The following is a 23,227-nucleotide window of genomic DNA, read 5'->3' as shown; positions in this document are numbered from 1 at the left end:
CAACACACAAGTCAGGAGAATGGCTGCACACACATGGTGCCGGTGTCAGCGATATTTCACTCAATTTGCTGTGCAAAGCCGAGGAACACTCTCCATTCTCAGGAGCACAATGTGCGCTGCTGGACTCAGCAGGTCGTTTGGAACGTCGTCAAACGCACGCTCCAAATTAGAGGAGCACCCAAGTGACAGGCACCAGCTGAGGCAGTAATTCTCACTGGGGCAAAGTGCATCACAGGGATTGCTGTGCCTGCTAGAGATGGTGCAGGCCAGACATTCACATGAAAAGCAACACGATTCAGAACCAGAAAAATGGTGCAGCGGTGCCGGACATCCAACAGGGGCCGCTGGCTGATCCTTGGATCCTCCCGGCTGCAAGAAAGGTGCTCGCTGCAAGCCTGCAATATTTCAGGGACATTTCAAGGGAGCTGAACGAGTAGACGGCGCACCCTTGGCAGCGGGGTCGGCCTTCATCTTGTTGCCAACCTCCAGCAGAATGATCTCGTTGTTGCATGCTTTCAGCAGCGGTCCAGGCACGTAGAGGGTGTTCTGAGGGCCCAGCTCCGGCCAGTAGTATCCCTGTGCGCGGTCAGTCACGGTGAGTCAGCGCCAGGTCATCCACTACCTAAGCGAGCGACTTCTGGTTTGGCAGTAGATATTCTTTTAATGCTCTGTTGTAGTATTATTATTATTATCACACGCCTATCCAAGCCACAGTTGGCTTAGGTGCGTCGCAGCTGCGTTCCTATGACAGCCTTCCAGCTCGGCCTATCTTGGCACCTTTTCCACCATGTCAGGGCCAGCCCAAGACTCTGTTGTATAGTGCAGCACTTGCACAGCTCTACAAGTTGTGCAAACAATGCAGCTTGCCAAATGCAGCCCTCAAGCGCGACTGTGCATGCTGTGTTATTGATCCTACAGAGCTTCAAGCCGAGACTGTGCAGCATATGAGCAAGCTGGACAGCTTGCCGGCACCATCGCAGGGGACTCTACTTCAGCTAAAATCTTCAAAATTATTTGGGGCTCCCTGTGAGCTGTGGCAGTAGAAAAAAGACGTCATGGAGCTGCCACAATAGGTGTCTGTCCTGAGAAGCTGGCGGACACACGAAGACTCACCAAGTTGAAGCCATTGATGAAGGCCACGCCCTTGGCCCAGTTGAACTTGCCCACATTCAGGTATGTGTCGGGGAAGACACCGTCGGCGGTGGCCAGGCTGCCATTGACGCTGAAGTAGCCCCTGCATGCATGGCCAGCACATCTCAGTAAGATAGCTGGCAGATGACTTCTATGGTCAGAGTGCATTTCTGGCTCTGCTCGCACCAGAAGGCTTTCCCTTGCCAGCACTGACTTGACAAGACCGCAGCACATTTGCATGCAATGTGGGGCACCCAGACTTGCTGCAGAGCAAGGCCACATCAACAGAACAATCGGTGCGGCGGGTTCGAGCTGTAAGTACACTACAGAGGCAGAGTCAATGGAAAGGTATGCCGGGATGTCTGCTGAACACGATGGCATGTCACTGTATCAGGCAGCAGCGCATCCTAGCCTTGAGTTTTGAGGAATTTGCATAATGTCTCCTGTAAGATCAACCCCAGATAGATCTTTGGTTTCCCGGTGGAAATGACTACCATAAGGCCCCTTCTCTACACTCCCTGAAACCCTCCTCAAAATTTATAAAAGAAACTTTGAACTCTGCGCACTGTCTTTGTCTCCAAGCAGCGGCCTTACTGCCTGCCTCTCATAACATCGCCTGCTCCATCTCAGCTCCACAGGGGTGCCTAACAGATTGTGTGATTCTGATGCAGCACTTCTTGAAAAATGTAATGTAGGCAGTAGCGCACTTGTAGAATGTGGGGCCGTCGGCTGCTGGGCTGGGAGCGGCTGCTGCGGTGCTGTTGGCCTTTGGCGCGGCCGGGCATGCCTCGCCGCCGTCGGCAGCCAATACAGCGGAGATGGCAGGGAAGTTAGCCGAACGCGCGGCAATCTCCAATTCCTGCGCACACAACCCAACGCCTCTCTTCTCAGACCCGTCTTGTCAGACCTCTCTTGTCCCCTCTCCAAATTTCCTTTCTTGTCATCTCAGCAAGACGCCCAGCAAGGGAATTCAGCACCAGACCTGGTAAGGTCCCTTCCCATCTTCCTCTGCCTTGACAGAAAGCCTCCAGGTAGAAGAGCTGCAAAACGACATCGCCCAGAAAAGAGCCGTGTAAGACGCAGCGGACAGTTGGAGGAAGGGAAGGGTACCAAAAATGTGACAAAATGGAGGAGGGAGGGAACGCTGTGTACCTTGGCGAGAGCGGCCTGGTTAGGCGCGACGGCCACGAAGCTGGCGGCGGCTGCGGCGGCCGACGGCGCGGGGCCGGGGGCGGCGGTGACGTCCGGAAGCGCGAGGCCGTCCAGGGATGTCAGCGGCAGGGGGAACGCTCTCCAGCCCTTCAGCGGCTTCCCTGCAGCCAGGCGAGCACAGGATTCTATGTCAAAGTGTTCTATCCCTGCACCGGCTTCAGCGCCATCCAGTGATACCCAGCCAGATGCAGGCAGCAGGCAAGGTGCGAAACACAGCATGCACGGCAATGTGCATGCAGAGCTAACGTGCACCAAACTGCAAAAATAAGCCTGCAGAATTATATCTAAGCCGAAGCTTTCTCCCTACTACCAGGCCGCAGAGCAGCACCAGCAGGTGCAGCTTTGCGCCGGCCTTGCCAAGCTGCAGCAGGGAAGTTGGACAAGTGAATTAAAATTACTGAGCGTTCTTAGGAAAGTGAGAGCTCCTCTGGGCAGCAGCTCTGACTTGTTGCTGCGGGAGAGAGCGATCGCAATGGTACGTGCCAGTGGTGGGCAATGCAGTGCATCGCAGGTCTGAAGAAAGAGTCTCAAAAGAGTCTGGTTTGCAGGAGGTGCAGGAAAGGAAAGCAACATTGGATGCTGCACTGCATTGCTACCATCAACACCCTACAACAACTTCAAACTCAGTTTTGAAGTGCTGGCATCATGAGTCGAGGGGCAGAGGCAGGCGCGCACTGTTGATAAGCACAATGCCAGAAACGAGGCCCTTGAGGTCATACGAATTGCCGAAGTTGGAGCGCCCAATTTGCATTACGAGTATGTCCAGTTCCACGTCCTTGCCGTCGTTCGCACGCGCGACTTTGTCCGCGTTGTCGTTCAAAACCACGGCCAGATCTCCGTCACGTTCAAGGCTGCCCACGTAGCTGCCGCCCGCCAGGATCTGCGCATGCATGCATGCGACAAAGTCAGCACTTCGCTGATGTCAGCGCTTGTTCCCTTGTGCTGGCCTTGGGGCACGATCGCGGGTGACAGATACACGTGACAATTTGCACAAGTCAGAAGTACTTTTCATTTCACGAGTTCAGGTGCCTACAATAGTGCTGATCGCGTCCCTGTGCTAACATTGCTTTTCTCTATCTCTACAGGACCTGAAACTGGGCAGAGAGCAATAGCGCGTCTGTGAGTTCAACTAAGACTGAGTAGCTTGCCGGGTCTACGTCCTGCCTAAGCCAGTGAATAGATGCAGGGCTCCTAGTGCAAGGAGCTGGTGTGTGCACCCTTGCCTATTGTCACGCACGTTGTGTGACTTTGAGCAGGGATGAAGCGCACCACTGCTGAGTCACGGACTTTGCTGCCCACGTACAACGTAGCTCCAGACCGCAGCTCAATGGCAGGCACTGTGGTGCGGTACAGGATCATTCCGTTCCTGCAGTTACAGCACGCAAGAGCTCATTGCCCACAGCATGAAGTGCAGTGGAAAGTGCTAATCAAGGTGATCTTTCCTGGCGCTGGCAGCACAGGGGTGTGCTTACTTGGGGCAGCAGGTTTGCTGGTGTGCAGGCAGTGCGCATTTCCAAAAAGAGCTTATGAATACCGGGCATCCTCACAGGGCCCTCATCTCATATCGCCAGCAAAGCTGACTTCAGCACAAAAGCCATGGAAGGGCGTATCAATAAGGGTGAGGAAGGGATGACTCACCACTGATTGTACTCCTCCATGGGGAGAGGGGTCTCGGAGTAGAGACCGATGCCGGTCACAAGGTTGCCGAGCTGACTCAGCAAGGTGCCCTGCTGACTAAGGGTCACCTCACCGTACGCCGCGATGCGCGGCGGCGGCGGCGCCTCCGGCAGGTCGTAGCCGATGTGCTTCTCAATTAGTTCGCGGATGGCCTGCGGGGGGGATTGCAGAAGGGTCGGCAAAATCCTAGCCATGTTTTCTGGTCAGCACTGACACAGCAGTCCTTTCTGCATGCCTTGCGGAGCCCTGTTTTGCTGTTACTTATCTTGCCTGTCCTTGGTAAGATCCTCTGTAAATCTATCTTTGGCTTCACCCTGTGTCGCAGAACATTACAGAGAAATGAAGCAACCTGCCATTCGCCTAATAATCAGCTCTGTCAAGAATATACTGCTGGCCGGCTTAGACCTTCACAGAGCACAAAGTCAAGCTGACATGCGCGGCAGGTGCAGTAGCTTATTATTACCCCTGCAAAACCCTAGCAAGGGGTATGTGCGTGCCTGGAACTTGTTGGCGGGGGCGCCGTCGGGCGGGGGTCCGATGCCGGGCTGATTGTAGTCACCGGCCTCGCTGATGGGCGAGTCGTAGTCATATGACGTGATTACGGGCTTGTAATCCAGATACGGCTCCAGCTTGCCCTTGAACCAGTCGACGTCACTGACGTCCTTGCCGTCCGCGTCCTTCAGCCGGTCCTCCTGGCCGCCTGCGCGCAACGATGCAATTCCCCTTAAGTGAGGGGTTTTAAGGATTTCATAACTAGGGTGCATTCACCACTGGGTGACTGAGGGCAATTTCCCTTTTCTACAGGAATTGATGCGTCTCCACCACCAAGTTAACCACAACAGGAAGCTGCGTTTGTACGTTAAAGTGGCGGTGAAAGGTACGGAGATGCCCAGTTTGCCGACAGGTCCATACTGACAGGCCTCCTGAAGGTGGCAGGAGCAAAAGGCTAACAAAGCATGCATGGGCAGATCAACATAAATACTTTTGTCTAGCATTGCTTATATTGTGCACTACTGTACATGCATGAAAGACTCAAACATGATCATTTTCCTGTGCTGAAGGCTCTGCGCAGCACCCTTGCAGTGTCTCAAATGGCAACTGGTTAGAAAAGATACCCCTGGACAAGGGGAATAAGAGGGTATTGGGAGGGATTTCGCACCGGCAGTCCAGCCGAAGTTGGTGCCGCCGTGCGCCATGTAGAGGTTGACTGATCCGGTGTTGTCGTTGTACTGCAGGATGTTGAGCAGCTCTTGCAGGAACTTGTTGAAGTCTGTGTTGGCCATCTTTTCTCCCCAGCGCGTCAACCAACCCGTGCTGCAAAAGACACACAGCAACTTGCGTCAGGCTTTGTATCAGACAGCCATGCTGTGTTGCCCAGGCACAGCATGGGCATCTCACTGCATGCAATCTTCAATGCTTGCTTGCTCATGTCACAGTCATGGGCGCCACAACACGGGAGCTACTTGCTTGTTTGAAACACAAACATGCTGGCAGTTGAATTGGAATGTGGCAGCTGCCCAAACAGGCTTGAGTCACAAGGTTGGGAATTGCGCAATACTCATTGCTTGCTCTCGATGCCTTTTCTGCATGCAATTCCGTCAGCGAGCTGTGGCATTTGGCCTCATGTCGTGTGCTTCTTAAACAACGCCAAGAGATTGAAAGGTGACATGCATTGGCATGAAAAGGGAAAGTTGGCAGGTGCACGCAGCAGACGAAGGGAGGGGCAGGAGTGCGCACTAGAACTCGCTGCAGAAGGGTGGGGACTGCCCAGCGGCGTTGAGGCTCTTCTGAACGTCGAACGCCGATTTGGGCGACCACCAACCCGCGCCAAAGTCCACCGCCCTGCATGCCACCAGCGCATCAGCCATACATAAACTCCTTGGGTGCAGGTGATTGTCTTCTCGCCCATGTCCTGTCTCTCAAAGCTCAAAGTGTCTGAGTGCCCCTTTGCTCGAGCCAGGCCTGCCTTTCACACATCCCTGCTATGCATGCTGGAAGAGGGTGCCCCATCTAGAGGTCATCTTATTACTAACGACCAGAAGAAAACAAACGCCCCGCCATTATCTTCCACCCACCTATTCCCCTCTGCTGTTCAGAACGTGTGCATCCCACATCTATCTGTGGCGTACATACTACAGGAGGCTTTTGCACGCTCCGACCACAACATGCACTTGCCAGCTCATTTACGTTGCTAGGGCCACGCCTGTCCTTGCACGTCTGCCTTACTAACACAGAGGTTGAGGTTGGCAAGCCTTGCCTTTCATGTAAAGCATGTCAGTGGTATTCAGAGTCCAGCGGACTGAACACGTCAGTCAGGGGAGGTACAAGGGAGGACGCACGTGTATAGTTCACTGCCCTTGAGGGTTCCGCGCGCCGCCTTGTCGGGGGGATCCGTAGTAAAGAGGATGACGTCATCCCTGAGCGCGTTCTTCGCGGTCTTAGTAATGTGCCGTATGTACGTCTCGTCTGGTCCAATGAACCCAAATTCATTCTCCACCTGCGCATTGACAATCAACTTGGCTTTATTCTGTGCTCAAATAATTCTTATGACTTTTTGGGCTGCCTGCCTTGCTTATTTTTACAGGTACTGACAGTGAGCTGCACGCAGAGGGTCAGCTTGTAATACTCTTGGCTGTTCCAGTTCCTATGCCTGGGCACTCAATCTCTGTCATGCTAAGACGGAAAACATACGCAAGGCACGGCGGAAAACATGTGCAGGGTAAGAAGGGAAATATTTTGCAAGGCAGGACAGACAAAGTTCAGGTGGCAGAAAATCCTCACTTGAACCATCACGATGGGGCCACCATTGGAGTACAGCAGGGGCGTCATGCGAGGAAGCAGTTCGTTCCAGAATCGGTCGACGTGCGCCAAGTACAGTGGGTCACTGCTACGGAGCTTCATAGTACCGCCGCCAGACACCTGCACGCATCAACCCGGCACATGCTGTCACATGCACAGCCTGCAAAGTGGTGACCATTCAGGGTAGTTGATAACAACCAGATCCTGTGAATGGCAAGTGATGACTAAAGGCTACCCTCAGGAAAGGCATCCAAAGTTCTGTGCAGCTCTTGAGGAATGACAGAATTCCACACATTGCATCCAAGCCTAGCACTTCAATGGTGAAGCAGACTGGCCTTGCATTGCCTTGTAGTATTGGCACTGAGCTCAAAAGAACACCAGTTAGACTGCCGAAGCAGACGAGTACGAATGATTTAGCGGGGTATTGCAATGCGCACAGAAGCGGGCGTTAAGATCTCACCGATGAGGAGCCCAGCCAGGCAGGGAGACCGCCGAAATCCCACTCGGCGCAGATGTAAGGTCCAGGCCGCAGCGCAACCAGCAAATCGTGCTTTTGAGCAAGTTTGATAAATCTTTCCACGTCTTGCGGCCCGTCCCACTTATACTCCCCAGGATTCAGCTCGTGGTAATTCCATGCAATGTACAACTGCGCGCACACAAAGGAGTGTCAAAAAAAGATCTGCAGTTCGTTTTCAGGCACCAGTACATGGGTAGGGCGAATATAGCATGCATACAGCTCGCTCAAACTGAAGTTCCTGCCTGTTGTACCACATGGAAGGCAGGACATTCAGGGTGTGCATGCATCTGCCCAATGCTCTTAAGCTGACTTTGTTAAAGTGCCACAGAGAACCAATTGCGCACCTCTACAGTGTTCATGCCCATTGCCTTGATCCGCATTAGCCTGTCTTCCCAATGATAGGGATGGATACGAAAGTAGTGCAAGCTGCACCCAACAACACACAATCAGGACAGTGACTGCGTGCAAAGCAGGCCTTTGCAGTCAATAAGCAAGGACAACCCATGCACAGGTCAGCGACAATGCGCAGCAACCAAACTTGCCTGCCAGATATGAGCTGCACGGCCTTGCCATCCCTGATGAACTTGTCATTCTCAATCCAGAACCCCTTGCCCCCTTCCGAAAGAACAGCTGCCGCAGATAGGACAGCGGCAGCCAAGATCACAAGCACCCTGCAAGCACCGTTTATTATGAGGAGTAAATTTGGCATTGCAGACGTTCTCTGACAACACAACAGATTAACTTGTCAGCCAGAGGAGATATCATGCTTATAGAAGCCAGGCAGCCATCCCCTCAGTGCCTAGTTGAGCTCGCGAAGGCGCTTTAAGAACAATAAACTGGCAACCATGAGTGCAGATGCAATCCATACTTGCTATGGGGTGCCACTGGTAGTGCAAGGGACTGGATCTTCCTTAGTCAGGAGAGTAAGGCTGCAGCAACCGCACCTGCTGCGTCCAGCCATGCTCTGTATACCTTAAGCTCCTCGAATTATGGTACTGGTGTCTCTGATGCCTCGTCGCACGCAGCCCAGGTGGGGATGACAAACCAGAGATATTGTATATCACAAGATTGTGGTTCGGCAGGGGCCTCTTAGGCCGCTACCCTTATGCTGATAGAAGTTGCTTGTGCCAAAGATCCATGCTGCTTTTATAGCTGAAGTGGTTTCGGGGCAGAGACCTGTAAAGACAAAGGGCCAGCCGTAAGGGGACCATACATGCCCGTGCCAATAGCGCCGAGGACGATAGATTTAATAAGGCCTTGGCTAAAAATGTATATACTCTGACTTTCTAAGATACAAGCATGGGCAATGTGTTCGTGGAGACCATCCAGTCCGCGACGTGGGCCACCGGAAGCTTGCGAAATGAAGTGATTCCTTCTCACCTTCAAGAAAGATGCCCTCTTCAGGGCTGGGCTTCCTTCGCTGTACCCAAAACCTCGAAAGTATGCGTCAATTCACCGCAATAAGAACATTTGTCACCGGCCTTGGTTGAGCTTTCACCGAGAACTCAAAGCAGTGCCACTGGGGCGCCCTCCCATTGGTCCCCAGCGATGACGCATCCTTTTGGCGCCACATCGAAGCCACATCAGCAACACGAACGGGTGCCTGCACAAATAACAGCGCCTGCACACAATTTCTGTACGAACGTTATCCTACAGCAAGCAAAAAAGTTCCTGAAAGACTTTGTTATATTAAACAAAATTCACAAGTCACCACAGGAGAGGAGGGTTCAAATGCTTCCTGGAGCGATGACCGTGCGGGATGAATAGGTGAGCGGCTCTTCTGTGTCCGCCGAATTTGAGGCCCACGCTGCTCTGTGTTGATAAATTTTCGGTATGGTATGAACAAGGGACGTGTTCAGGATGTACAAGCCGATTTGGTAGCTGTGACACTGTGGCTGGTCATGACGCCCCAGTTGTGATTGCACCAACGTTGACGTTGGTCTTCTCCTGTAACTTTTGATTTTCCGGAGAAGCACACTCCTGCATTTGCAGGGGCTAGCGACAATGCAATGCATTGCTTTCAGAAGGTAATACATCCCGCCGGTGTAAAGGGTTCTTGTTCCCTCAGGTGACTGGAGATTTAGGACGTTGAACAAGCTCCCAACTGTTGACGGTGACCAATCCACGAGGTCTCATGGCTCACTGCTTCAGGTATGTCCCTGCTGTGTACCTTCTGTGAGCAGAAACTTCGACGATGAGCCGCCAGCACTTTCGGGTCAATGGCTTGTACGGCCCACATCTCCTGTCAGTATCAAACTTGCCTGTCTGCATCTTTTCACGAGGTTACTGACCATTGGATTGAATTTGTGTTGGCTGGTCAGCCTGGCGGCCAGGTTCGTGCTCGGGGTGTTATTGTTGACAGCCACATCAACCGCTGACACGGAGGCAGGTCGAAAATTTGAGATACAGAACGACCGCTTCGTCAAGAATGGCGAGCCTATCCAGATTATCTCGGGCGGGTGAGCTTTGTTGTCGCTGTTCAATCAATAAGCTTCTTTAAGTCCCTGTGAGGCAGCGGGTTTGACTCCAATTATTGTGCACAGGATTCATTACTTCCGCACGCTTCCATACTACTGGGAGAATCGCATCCTGAAAATAAAGGCGATGGGCATGAACGCCTTGGAAGTGAGTTCTTGAAAAGCAATTAAGAACCTTTGGTGCACGTGATTCCCAGTTTGATTTGCGATCTCTTGTGGTGGCATCCAGTGTTGTGTGAGTTTGAAAATTTGGTGTGGCATCTATGCAGACTTATGTGCCTTGGAATTATCACGAACTGAGTCCTGGGAGTTTCAAGTGGGATGGGCAGCAAGATTTGGAGGCCTTCATCAGACTTGCCGCAAAGCATGACATGCTTGTCATCCTCCGCCCCGGACCTTATATTTGTGCAGAGTACAACTTTGGAGGTCTTCCGGCTTGGTTGGGGTCATCTGTGGTGAGTGCAATTGAAAGCTATTGTGTATGAGCAACTTGGCAAATTTGCCTTAGCTTGTTCCATGGACTCCATTGCACAGTGTGACATGCTTCCAAGTCAGTGGCTGAGTTGGTATCATGTGAAGACATGTGCCAGGGTGATGCGCCCAGGTGTCTGGTGGCGGTACTATGAAGCTCCGAAGCAGTGACCCGCTCTACCTGGCGCACGTCGATCGATACTGGAACGAACTGCTTCCCCGCATGACGCCCCTGCTGTACTCCAATGGTGGCCCCATCGTGATGGTTCAAGTGAGCGCCTTCTGCCACCTGACCTCGAGGGCTCTACCCGCTTAGCTAGCACTATGCCTTGGGCAACTTTCCTGTTGGGTGATGAGCGTCTTATTGCCTATGGATTTAGCACTGGAGCTAGCACAGCCCAGACCATGGTGCTGGCCTGTTGCGTGCCCCACACTAGTGGCATGACATATGTTGTCATTTCAAAGGAAAGAGCCCATCTTCGTAGCCTTTAAGGTTCAACACCAGCAAAATGTCATCAGGCAAATTTCACAAACAATTGGCGGGTGTGCGCAGGTTGAAAATGAGTTCGGCTTCATTGGAATTGAGGAAGGGCAGGACGACACATACATCCGCCATTTAGTCAAACTCGCCAAGAATGCCCTGCGTGATGATGTGCTCCTGTTCACAACTGATCCATGGAACAAGGCCTGGGCAGGGTCCCTCCCGACCAACAATGAAGTTTACACGTGCGCTACCAAAGCTCCAGACATTACCAATTGTTCAACGCTTTGCAGCAAGGCGTCCTCACGTTGAGGTCAGTTCATTTTCTGGCTTTGCTCTTCCATGCCACTCGTCATTGCTGAGATGAGAACTGCACTGCAGGGCTGTGGACTTTGGGGCTGGCTGGCCTTCGTCTGTTGACAGCGCGTTCAAGGACCAGGCTGCAATGAACGACGATGGGAAATCCCCTCCGTTCTGCAGTGAATTTTAGTACGCTTCTACGCTGTCCTCCTCTATGCATTGCCCTTACTAGGGAAGGAAGTTTGTCAAAGGCTAGGCTTAAGTTTTGTTCGTTGCTGTGTGAGCTGTGCAAGTATCGCAATAGGCCCTGCAATGTAGAAATGCCGCTTGCAAGTGCTGAGGCGGCTCTAAGGTAACATGATATTAAGGGTGTGCTGGTGCTTGATGTGCAGCCCTGGATGGTTCATGCGCATGGGTGAGAATGCATCCAACCCAGATTTGACGTATTTCTCCGCTGGATGAAGACGATCTTGGAGTACCAGAATAACACAGGCTCGCTTAACTTATATATGGCCCATGGTGGCACAAACTTTGGCTGGTCAATGGGTGAGTCACCTTTCCTGTTTCTTGTGCTCTCTACTTTGCTATATAGACTATGCACTTCTGGCTGGCATCTGTACATCAGGCGCACTCTGTGAAGCAAAAGAAGTTTCTCTTGGAGTAGTCTCCGTGTGTTTGGAGAGTGGCATTATGTGATGTCACAGCCCCATTCGACCACATTGAGGTGAATGTCATAGCGTTCCTCTGTGCTCAAGGTGATTCTCAGTTCATGTCCATTGAACAGGCGGCCAGGAAAACCGCTTGAAGGATGCTTGGGGCCACGACATTACTATCCCTACAGTGGAGTACAATGATGGCAAACTAGAGCCCTACCTACATTGGCAACCCATCATCCAGTCATATGACTATGACGCGCCAATCAGCGAAGCAGGCGACTACGGGCAGCCAGGCATCGGACCTCCTCCTACGGGCCCTCCCAACAAATTCCTTGTAAGCCCCCTCCATTCTTGGTACTTGCATGCCCTGTAAGTCGAGACCCGTATTCCCTCAAAATACAATAGTTACGTTTCTGTGCTTGCCAAGCCTGCAAAGATATGCTTTTCCGGCAGCCGAAATGTATTCCAATATTGTCAATGCATAGGCCCTAGCGAGATGTACTGCCTAACATTGCCGCTCCTGGCATCAAGAGTTCAATATATTTTCCATGGCGACTGATGCATGCTCCCATGCAGGCTATCCGTGACATGATTCAGAAACACACCGGGGTTGAGCTGCCGGCTGTGCCGCCGCGGCCCCAGTTTGTTGCATATGGCCAAGTGGCGCTGACTCAGCAGGGCACGCTGCTGAGTCAGCTGGGTAACCTAGTGACTGGACCGGGAATCTACTCAGCTGTGCCCAAGCCCATGGAGGAGTATGGGCAGTGGTGAGCAGCACCTGCCACCCTCGCATAAATACCCTTTGAAACTTCTCTGTCAGAGAATGCCAGAGCTCAACCCTTTTGCATTCAGCCTTTTTGGAAGCTCGCGCGCTGATCAGTCACTCTTTTGCTCTGCAAGGAGGCTGCATGCACATAGAGGTGTGTTGTTCAATCTCTGTACTTGCTTGCTTTGATGGAATTCTTGTGCAGCGGCGCATAATGTCATTTTGGTCTTCCTAGGATATTTGGTGCCTTAGATGAGAAAATCTGAAGCAAGTTGTGTGCACTCTTGCAACAGGGACGGCTTGATTCTCTACAGGACCAGCGTTGCTGCATCAGAGCTCAACGGCACTTCGGTACTCTTTGCCGGCAGCAAAGTCCGCGACTCGGCTGTGGTGCGCTGCTGCTCTCTCCTGCGCTTCTCTGGTGTTGAGCTGCTTTATCAAGTCAATTCTGCCAGGATGGCTACTGCGTATGCTCCATTTCCTCCATGCCTCCCAGACAGAACCGGATAGGAATAAGACCGCGTGGGATGTCAAGTTGAAATTTTCAATCAGGCTGCAGCTGCAGTCAGTGACTCTCAGGTCCCATGTGCAGGACTGTTTGTTTGCCGCCTGCATGTCTGCAGCCTGCATGTGCTGACATCATCAAATTGATGACATCACCCCGTGTGCACGTGCGCAGATCCTCGCCGACGGCGCCTATGTGGGCAGCCTCGAGCGGGATGGAAAACTGGCCGTGGTGCTCAATAGCGCGGCCGGCAAGGTGGCACGCGCGAACGAGGGCAACAACGTGACCCTGGACATTTTGGTCATGCAAATAGGCCGCAGTAACTTTGGCCGCCAGTATGACCTCAAGGGCCTCGTCTCAGGCCTCGTCACCATCAACAGTGCGGAGCCGCTCCTTGATCAAGAATTTGCTATGCTTGCCTCTTGCAGACCATATATGTTGTGCGTTTTGCTGTGCCGAAACCCAATATAAGTGGGCCAGCAGCTTCAGTTCTCTTTTGTTCTGGGATGCACTGTGCGCAATCTTTAGAATGCTGATCAGCGCTCAGAGTCCTCTTGCGCTTGGGCCACAGCTCGAAGAAATCTTCAGAAGCTGTGGCCCAAGCTGTGCAGACTGTGGCATGCTGCGCAGCCAGTGATGCCCTGTCAGCTGAACTTCAAATCCGCAAGAAATTTTTGAAAGAGTTTGGGTTGTGATTTCTGCAGAGAAGCCGCTGAAGGGCTGGCGCGTGTTCAACCTGCCGCTGGAATCCCTGGACGCCCTCAAGCTCCCGGTCGTCTCGGCAGCAGCCGCCCCTGCGAACACTTCTGCCGCCGCATCCGCGGCCGTCAGGGCGGCGGCCGGGCCGGCCGCCCGCGCGCGCGCGCAGCCGCAGCCGGCGCGCCCCGTCAGCCTGGCGGCTGTGGACCCCGTCAGGGCACACATTGCAGAGGTGCGCAGTTTCTTCTTTCTAGTATTCTTTAATATCAACCCTACCCCCAAATCCTAAGATATGGGCATTAAAGGTGTTTGGCTTCCGGCGCGCATACAGCTGTGGGTCGCAGGGACCTGTGTAGGGGATGATGCGAAGCAATGCGTGGCAGTGCCGCTTTGTACTTGTTGGAGGTTTTCACATGCTGTTAGGGCTGTGCTGAGTCAGGGTCCAAGTACCGTGTCCTGCGAAATGCTTGGTATCTGGTGTGCAATGCGAAAAGGCGCACTTTCAATTCGCTGGCAGGGAGCTATGTAGAGTCTGAACACTTGTTCATCGGCTCTTGCTTATTCTGGTGAGAGTCAAGGAGTTAGTGATAGATTTGGTAGCCCCAGGTTGCAGTTCCGTACAAATGCCTTGGCTCCTGGCAAGAACCAAGTGTGTCAAAAATGAAGCTCAATAAAAAATTAGAGTTGGCAGGACTCACTCTCTGCAGCTTGGATAAAATGAGTGTTGGTGGCTTTAGGAGCTAGAGGAAGCCGCGCGTACCGGGGCGTTCCCTGCCATTGCAGCAGTGGTGGCCAGCGACGGCGGTGAGTCCTGCCCGGCCGCGCCAGCCGGCAACGGCAGCGCCGCAGCCGCCCCCAGCCCGGCGGCTGACGGCCCCACCTTCTACCGGTGCGTGCGCCGACCTGGCAGTCGAGCTGGCGGCAAGAGCTGGCAGTGCTCCTATACACTATACTTTCTCCTTGCCAGACTGTTTGTGATTGCAGTACTGGGGTCCTTGCTTTCCAGCGCATGCATGTGTGTTTGTTGGACGAGTGGAAAGCGTTGCCGAGGGTGCACGGGCTGGTTGCACATTCTGCAGCTGTTTCTTTTGCTTCACACAAAGCTGCCAGCAGCAAAGGGCTATCAGAGACAAGGGCTGCTCGCATGCTCTGCATGTGTTACTCTAGACTCAAAGAAGCCGCAAAGCTGCCTGTCAAGGACTCTCAGCTGAGATTTGAGAGCTGTCGCAGGGGATACTTCAGCGTCAACGGCAGCCTTGCAAACGCCGATGGCGTGCTCCCGGACACCTACCTGGACATTGGCAACTTTGACTGGGCCAAGGGCCTCACCTTCATCAATGGCTTCAATCTGGTGCGCGCGTCCAGCATACTACTTAACAAGCTTAGTAATTGCGCAAATGGTGATAAGTGACCGAGCATAGTAATCTGGGCTTCGTAATTCTACACATGAATAGTCACAAGCAGACGTTAGTCCTGAGTGCTGATATATGCACAAGGCTTGCACACTTTTGGCTCGCAACCTCCAAGCACATGAGAGGGCGATTGGAAGCTTGGGCTGATCTGTCCAGTATGAAAGGATTAATGGGCTGAGTCATTAATGCAAATGTATGCAGGGGTATTACTGGCCTCAGATTGGCCCCCAGTACACCATGTACGTGCCTGGGGTGTTGCTGAAGGCGTGCAACAACGAGCTGACTCTGCTCGAGCTGGGCACCACCATGAAGGCCAACGCTGCTGCAAAGGGTGCGTTCACATGTTTAGAAAAAAAAAATCAATTTCATCGAGACTGTCACAGACATGAGTTGAATGGGTATCCGCAGCTGCAATTAGAAAAGCAGCTCTGAGAGCGCAATTGTTTTTGTTTTCATGCTCTTCCGTTTCTGCGCACTGCCATTAGGTTGCTACTATGAAAGTTTTGAAAGACAAGTTACAATGTTGGGTATTACAATGTTGCTGTGGAGCTCAGCAGCTCTTCACTCGACTCAAAAGCCAGCAGAAACAACTACTGACCCATCCTGGAGGATGTTAGAACTCCCATCACAGACCTTAGACCCACGGGGAGAGTCTCACGGCTGTGTACTATTGTAGTACTATTGAAATGAAACACCCTTGACTGATATCTCGCTATTGTAGTACTAATGAAATGAGACACCCTTGAGTAATAGTCAGTGTGTGGGCTGTGCAGTGGCGTTCACAGACAAGCCGGACTTGTACTACAGGCCCAAGCCCGCAAGCGCTTCCACGCTGGCCTGAGTTAGTTCGAATCTGCGCTGCTCCTGCAGAAGCGGACATGAGCTTATTCTGGTGCACTGGCACTAGTGGCGGACGCGCATATGATGCCCATCTGAACCGATTGCATGGCCTGACCTGGCCTCAGCCGAGCATATTCCTGACTAGTCTTCTGCATGCAGTCTAATCAATGTTGCCTCTGCGCAAAGGCATAGTGCAGGGCAATTGGTTTTATAATAGAGCTGGCTGGATGGCCCTGCTCTTTAGACTCTCTTAGCATAATGATTACTTAGCATACAGGGCATTTGAAACTGAGAGCCTTGCCTTGCGAGTTGAAGCTCATAATCGCACATGCGCCAGAAGTTTGAAGTGCTGCAATATGCACTGTGAGTTCTTGCAGGCAGATCTGTGGTGATGGGGTTCAAAATATTGTAAATTGTTCCATGAGTAAAATCTAGTTTTCTTACATGGAGTATAGTGCAGGACAAGTAGACATAGCGCTAATCCCTAGAGAATTTGAGAATGCATGTCTCACACCGCTGATGGCCTGATCGCATGCCGCCCAATATTGCGGCTTGGACCTATTGTACATTTCCAAAGAAGCATCTAGATACCAGCTGCGCACATGAATTCCAATGATACCTCCATAATATGGAGTCGTATCGCACAGAACAGGGCAGAGCTCCTCATAACGACAGCACGGACGAAGTGCAGATCCATAAAAACGAGAACATCAAAGAATGTGCGCATACTGTGAAACGAGCGCTCCACGACCATGCATCAGCACAGATCCCCTGGGCTTTCCCACGAAAGTCTCCAGAATGCAGGAGCTCTCTCTTTAGAGGGCTGCAAGGGGCTTCTGGCCCGATTTTACATCTAGCTAGCCCTACTGACTCCAGCTGACATCATCCCAGGGCGCATGTGACCGTCAGCCAATGCTGTCTCGGCATCCACAGCTGATGTCACCCCAGGGCGCTGCGCATGACATCATCAAACGGTGTCATCCTCGAACTCCCAGCGCGTCTGCTTAGGTGAGCGGCCACATGTGCGCGCGCAGTACTCCTGATCTCCAGGTGGCCGTTTCTGCACATGCATGCATGACGTTTTGAAAGCAGCCCATGGCATCTGAAACTCAACAAATCAGCTGCGGGGTACTAGACACACATTTCTGCATCTAGTGACAACGTTGAAACAGTCAAGGGCTGCCCCATAAAGCCTGGCTGGCCCTGCAGAAATGCACTGGTGTACGAGCTTGGCAGCAGGCGCTCTATTGCAACCTGTACGCCTACCGGTGCCTCTTCCATCATGCTACCGGCAGCTCGTATATTCTGTGACATTTATATTGTTGCTGATGTTTGTATCTTGAGCTGAAGATCATCTACCTGACCATTCCTTAAACCAGGACCAGCAGGGGCCTCAAAGAACACAAGGTCAGTTGCATGGCAACCCCTGGCACAACAAACAAGGAGTAGTGCGAAGCATATAAGTATTCAGTACACCTGGCAGCAAGGAGCAACAGCGCACCCGCTCAGAGTTGGAGGCAAGCATGGAGCGCAGAGAGATGGCCACCTTGCCCAGTGTGAGGGCAGGGGACCAGCCGCCATTGTCACCATCGTATAAGATATCCTGCAGACATAAAAAAAATGCAGACATCAAAAAGAGCGAGCGCCAGGAGATGGGAGAAGGGACTGCCTCGCAAGCTTGGTTTTACTATTAATATTTTCAGTATGTTGGGGTTATTTAGGGTTTGTAATCCCCCCAAACTCTAAATGGCCCCGGCTGGCGGGGGGCGGTATAAATACTGAGCACCGTGCCCACGGTTGATTGGGTCTTGCTTGGATCTGGCGAGTCCATCAAGGGGTAGGTTTTTGGCAGCCTTTACTGCAGCTTGTCTGCAGACACACCTTGCTTCTGGCAGGAAAAGCGTGTAATAATAATTATGATAAAAAAACTCTAAATAAAATTATAGGACATACACTTAAGCACATGTCATGCGACAACAAACAGCCACCTCTTCAAATTTTGGCAATCAGAGTCTGGTGGGGCAGCGGAGCCATACCAGGCAGATGTGACCGTTGCTGTAAATGTGCGGGTGCACCGGCGAGGGGGGGATGAAGAACACCTGTGCATGTCAGCCAGGAATCTTCTCTTAAAACACTACCTCCACGGGAGATAATTCTTCAATCCATGCTGGCAATTAATAGGCTGCGCAGAGTATGACAGCCTTTGCTCCTTATGCATGATTAAACCAGGCATGGTGATATGCTGAACTGCTTTGGTATCTGAAGATGCACAGCTGGACCCATCTATTCGCAGCATGCACTGCAACTTGATATGAGCATGAAAGGAATTTATCCCAGTCTGCCGAGTTTGCAGATCCCATAAGCAGGAGCAATCAAGCACGAGCGGGATCATGGAGCCAGCTGTTATGCAGGATCCATGGCAGCACCGCATGACTCCTAACGCCATGGAGGAGCTCATGCACGATTTGTCCTGGGATGCATTCAGCTGACCTCCTTAAAAGTGCTGCAGGAGAGAAATGTACACTTAGTTCTTAAAGGTGGGACAATGGCTCACCTCAGGAGGGTCCAGTGGGTACCGATCCGAGAAGTTGACTCGTAGCCTGGAGATGCAGGGAACACAGGAAACCTTAAGATTGCAGAATCATAGAGCTCACCCTGAGTGGTATTTCGTGTGATTGCGATTGATGGCTTTGCTCCACAGGAAGAGAAAGGCTTTGACATGACATGTCAAAGGCAAGGGAACGCAGGTTCAATTCTCCCTGGAAGACAGGGTCTGTTTATTCAGAGTTTTGTCTCACCTGAATCGCTCTCCAGCGTAGAGATTTGGCATGCCGGGTGCAACATCTGGACCATCTATGACAACTATCCATGACAAAAGCGGCTCGAAGCTCTCCAGATGACACCCCTCTGGCCTCCTTTCATCCAGTAGCCAATCTGAGAGCTCGCTCTGAGCAGAACAGCCAGAAAGTGTTGGAGGTCAATGCATTCACTCTGTGGTTCCGTTTTTATATTGATTAGGATATGTAGAACAACGAAAACGGGGAAGCTGTCCATCGCATGGACCTGAACAGGGCAGGTTGACCGAGAACCTAGGTGCACACCTGTATCCTCCGCATGGCTATTTGTGAGGGCGATCGCGTCGTCATTTGTTCTAAAGCTGCACAACAAATTATTTTCAGCTGGTGTACATGGCATCAACGTGCTTCCGGTCGTGTGTCATATCAGAAAGTGATCGACAGAGTACAAGGTGAAAGGGCGTACTAGAATCTTCAAAGGGCTGCAGAGTCCGATCCACTCTTATTTTATCCTTGGCAGAGAATACAAAGAATCCTTTGCTAGTTGTATACGTCAAGAGACCTGCACTCACAACCCCGGTCGGACCAGAACAACTGCTAATGATAGCTTTGGCTCTAAGGGTGTTCAATGTCAGCTGCACAGGATTTCTCCAGATTGCTAACCAGGGGCACTGCGTCTTCCAGGCATGTCAGGCATGATGAACTTCAACAAGGCAAAGCAGGAGTTAGAGCTCCAAAGCCACGTGGGACTGACATGAGTCAGCAATTCCCAATGCAAATGCAACGCAACGTTCCTTTTGATTGGCTCACTACGTATAATTGTGTTCTCTTGAAGGATAGAGCTTGCAAAGTCGGTAGAAGGCGCAAGCTTTCGCGGCCAATGAAGAACAAAAAATATGAGCGATGTATGCAGCTTTGATGGCACTCACCAAAGACATTCTTCCTCAATTGATTTAGCTTAATGAGACGTGATCTCTCCTGTTGACATCACAAGTTCAAATGCTATCGATCGGCATTGGTACGGCCCCGATCGCACCTGAAACACTGAAGCCAGTGGGGACGACCAATCCTCCCAGCGTTTTGTTGAAAGAGAGGAACTCACTCACGTATGCAGTGATTGTGATGTTAAAGTAATTATCGGAATTTAATAATGTTTCATGGCAGCTTGTCTAAGGTGCACTTGTGTTGGATTAGCAGGACCGGTGATCGAAGCACAAACAAAGGATTAGAACTGATTTTGGCCGTTGTGCTGATGCAGCTTGTGGATGCAGCACCTATACAATTTCATAGCGTCCGCATCATAGAAATTGCAAAGAGCTGTACAAGACAGCTGTTGAGCGCAGCAGGAGAAGGTTGCAGCACCCATGCAGGGCGCCTCTGGAGGACAGGATCCCTTTGGAGGCGACCCCTTCACGTGGACACCTCCTGCAAAAGCTACCAGCAGCAGTACTAGCACACATACAGCGCAGGAACAACCTCCAAGCGGAGCTTCTGTCGATGCAGACATCTTCGACCTGTTTGGGCCTTCGCCTGGAGTCCCACAGCAGAGCCAGGATGGACACCTGAGAAATGGCAACACCGATGCATCCCTCTCCATGCTGGACCCCTTTGCCAGTGCTCTTCAACATGGACAGGGTAAGGCCAGTCATGCCAGAGACCTCTTGCAAATGATGGAATGCCAATGTAAACTGCATGACATGACTAGGGGCACCAAGAAAATTGCTAGACCTTTGGTGTTGATATTTGCAAAATTTCTTTGTTGAGGTGGGCAATTTGGGCTCAACAGAGGATGCCATTGGTACTTCAGATATCTAACAGAGCAGATTTCTACCATGCACAGGTGCAAGGACACCCGCACTGGCAGTAGCAGCGAGGCCCACTCCAGAGCAGCGCATCCCCGGCAGCAGCGAGTCATCGCTGAGTCAACCGTATGAGGACGCGCGCAGCCGCATATACACCCCCGAGACGGCCACGTCCCTCCTAGATTTTGACAGCCCCTCCAATTCCCCTGCCTCCCCGGCTCACGCTACCTGGCAGCCTGTGCTGTCACCGCTCGCGGATGACAGCATGCATGGCGGAGGCAACGCCTCAGGGCAGGTGCAGGACGGGGACAGTGGGGGATCAGTCCCAGAGCGGTGGGCTTCCATGGAACCCGATATCGGCGAGCGACTGAACGGAGCCTTGGGTGCGCTCCCCTACTCTGAACATGCCCTGGGTGCTCACGGTCAATTTGCTGTTTTGCTAACTAAACGCTGCCGTGACTCATCTGAGGCCTTTCTTGCGCATATGTCTGTTAATCTGGCAGCACTGGCCATCATGGAAGCAAAATCCCTGATATGCCTATTTCCTGCCAGTTTGCGGCAAGTTGAGCTCTCCACGTCATAGCACTGAGAAAAACTTGCAATGCATGCAGAGCCTCCAGACCAGTGGCCGGCAAGTGCCAGCGGTTCAGCGGAGAGACATAGGTCAGAAGAGCTCAGCTTCAACGACAGCGACGTGTCCGCCTCCGTGCTCAGCTCGCTCGATGATCTGGACCCGCTGGACGCTGAGATGGCCGATGAGGTCGCGCATGATGTCACCATTGGTGATGGGCAGAAAGCCTCTTTAGGCGTCGTACCCAAGGAGGAGGTTCATCCTCAGCCACAGAGAGATGCTAAAGCTGCAGGCAGCGTGCTGCCTCATCTGGCCGCATTGGCTGCCGAGCCAGTACTGGCAGCCGGGCGAGAATCGGCAAGTGGCGCCAGCTCAGAAATGGCGGAGTCAGATTTGAGCATCAGTGACGTGGAGGATGTCCTGGAATTGGCGCCTGATCTGGACGTGCCCGTTGTGGTGGTCCCAGCACATAAGCACAGCATGCCGGCAGCAGCAGAGCCTCCCCCTTCAGGCAGAGATAGGACTTGGACTGACTCTGCTTCCAAACCAGAGCCAGTATCCAAAAATCCTGACCTGCCACAGCAGCAGCAGGGAGTCTCAGAGGCGCCAGCATCCCCATATGCCCCATCAATACAGCCTCCAGAGAGAAAGGCCCAGCATTCACTGCCAGCTATCACCAGCCAACAGCAGCAGGAAGACGAGCTCGTGCAGCATAGCGCATCTGAAGCAGATTCCAGCAGCAGGGACATAGCGCAGCTGCAAGAAGAGAATGAGGGGCCAGATGCAGCGCAAGTTGAGAGCGCGCGTACACCGCAGGCTGCGCTTGAGGCAGACACTACGCCCAGGGGAATTTCACCCTTTGCAGCACATGCCACCAGAACAGACGACGGTGCAGCCTCCCTGGGTGCATCACCCACAGCCGCTGTGGCAGCAGAGAGTCAGCACTGGCAGAAGGCCGCGTATGAGAATATTGCCGCTCCGGAGGGGAATGCACCAATGGGTGCACAGAGTGCCAGGACAGGCGCAAGTGCGATCGCGCCGACGGCCGTGTCGGCGGCCGCGCCAGCTGCCGCGGCCGGTGCGCTGGCGGGCACTGATGTAAGCGAGGCCGGCAGCCTTTGGGCAACACAGGTGGGACAGTGATAAAGGCAAAGCTTGCTATTGAGATCAAATGCATCTTCTCATGCATCATGTATCCTTGTATCATGCAACGCTTGCTGTTGAGATCAAATGCATAGCATCACGCATCATGCATCCTTGCATTCTGAGACATGACCGCAGAGGAAGCCCTGCACAGCACCTGCCAGAAAATCTCAAGGATTTTTTGCCGCTGCTGCAGGAGGCGGGCAGTGTGAGAAGCGCAGCTGCGTCAGAGGAGAGCTTTGTCGGAGACGCGCTCGCGCAAGCAGAGGCGCTGGAACGAGACCTGGTGACAGGTGAGCAACCTGTCATGTTCACGCTGCACACATCATAGAGCACAAGCATCACTGCTTGCTTACTTTGCAATGTCTGTGCGTGAAATTGTGCTTTTCAAAGATTTTTGCAAGGTCCACAGAGCACATATTAATGCGTTGGCTGCCCCCTTCCTTTGAGATGCTCCATTGATAGCCAGCTAGAGGGCGCTTTGGAAGGATACCTAAACATGCGAAGATCAAGCCTCATGGCAAAAGTGCTTATCGTTTTGCAGGTGCCGGAGCGTCGGGCCAGGAAGAACCTCTGGGAGCGCCATTGCTGAACCTCAGGTACGGACAATACACAATGCATGGTCAGCCAGATGGAACGTTTGCTGCATGCTCGCTGCACCCCGGTGCTTACATTAAAGCTCTCCCAGAATGCCTGTGCGGGAAACTTTGTTTCTTTGTTCTTTGTTTTCAGCCATCCCCAGCATGCAGTGGACGGAGTGTTTCTAAGCAAAATGTAAAGCAAAAGAGAACACATCATATGCGCAGGCGGCGGCTGGCGCGCTCGGGGAACGACTGGCCGGCGGCCGGCGCGGCCGGCCCACGCGGCAGCACCGTTGGCGGCTCGCTGTGTGCGCGCATAGACGCACTCCCGGCCCTGACGCAGGCGCGCGCCTCTCCATTGCTCCCTTCCTGAAGGCGGATGAATTATGCGA

General features: G+C 52.6%; 4 protein-coding genes across 4 annotated transcripts; 2 read left to right on the top strand and 2 right to left on the bottom strand.

The window, feature by feature from the left end:
* Nucleotides 1-405: 405 nt before the first annotated feature.
* Nucleotides 406-8,793, bottom strand: COCSUDRAFT_30362 (hypothetical protein; the record flags this gene model as incomplete). Its single annotated transcript, XM_005645739.1, has 16 exons — nt 8,717-8,793; nt 8,281-8,512; nt 7,879-8,007; nt 7,681-7,762; nt 7,280-7,465; nt 6,802-6,939; nt 6,360-6,517; nt 5,758-5,862; nt 5,180-5,334; nt 4,518-4,720; nt 3,982-4,172; nt 3,613-3,709; nt 3,019-3,223; nt 2,348-2,444; nt 1,114-1,234; nt 406-576 (listed from the first exon to the last, which is right to left on the bottom strand). The coding sequence occupies exons 2-16, from the start codon at nt 8,295-8,297 to the stop codon at nt 406-408; spliced, it is 2,055 nt and encodes a 684-aa protein (XP_005645796.1). The 5' UTR covers nt 8,298-8,512; nt 8,717-8,793.
* Nucleotides 8,794-9,470: 677 nt separating this feature from the next.
* On the top strand, nt 9,471-15,944 carry COCSUDRAFT_43553 (hypothetical protein; the record flags this gene model as incomplete). Its single annotated transcript, XM_005645738.1, has 16 exons — nt 9,471-9,487; nt 9,670-9,795; nt 9,880-9,961; nt 10,083-10,268; nt 10,418-10,555; nt 10,838-11,010; nt 11,458-11,480; nt 11,850-12,055; nt 12,298-12,488; nt 12,781-12,877; nt 13,167-13,371; nt 13,697-13,923; nt 14,429-14,580; nt 14,922-15,042; nt 15,305-15,434; nt 15,877-15,944. 16 exons carry the CDS (start codon nt 9,471-9,473, stop codon nt 15,942-15,944), a joined length of 2,142 nt encoding a protein of 713 aa, XP_005645795.1.
* A 421-nt stretch (nt 15,945-16,365) lies between these two features.
* On the bottom strand, nt 16,366-19,427 carry COCSUDRAFT_67139 (UBC-like protein). The gene is made up of 7 exons (XM_005645737.1): nt 19,205-19,427; nt 19,045-19,100; nt 18,742-18,890; nt 18,498-18,543; nt 17,980-18,042; nt 17,445-17,546; nt 16,366-17,003 (listed from the first exon to the last, which is right to left on the bottom strand). The coding sequence occupies exons 2-7, from the start codon at nt 19,087-19,089 to the stop codon at nt 16,911-16,913; spliced, it is 498 nt and encodes a 165-aa protein (XP_005645794.1). The 5' UTR covers nt 19,090-19,100; nt 19,205-19,427; the 3' UTR covers nt 16,366-16,910.
* Nucleotides 19,428-20,102: 675 nt separating this feature from the next.
* COCSUDRAFT_57152 (hypothetical protein) lies at nt 20,103-23,208 on the top strand (the record flags this gene model as incomplete). The annotated part of the gene is made up of 6 exons (XM_005645736.1): nt 20,103-20,352; nt 20,579-20,923; nt 21,152-22,242; nt 22,451-22,547; nt 22,799-22,853; nt 23,061-23,208. The coding sequence occupies 6 exons, from the start codon at nt 20,103-20,105 to the stop codon at nt 23,206-23,208; spliced, it is 1,986 nt and encodes a 661-aa protein (XP_005645793.1).
* Nucleotides 23,209-23,227: the final 19 nt, after the last annotated feature.

This window comes from Coccomyxa subellipsoidea (genome assembly GCF_000258705.1).
Source record: "Coccomyxa subellipsoidea C-169, whole genome shotgun sequence".
Classification (NCBI taxonomy): domain Eukaryota; kingdom Viridiplantae; phylum Chlorophyta; class Trebouxiophyceae; family Coccomyxaceae; genus Coccomyxa; species Coccomyxa subellipsoidea.
Note: the sequence above shows the minus strand (reverse complement) of the source record. Positions and strands in the feature narration are given on the sequence as shown.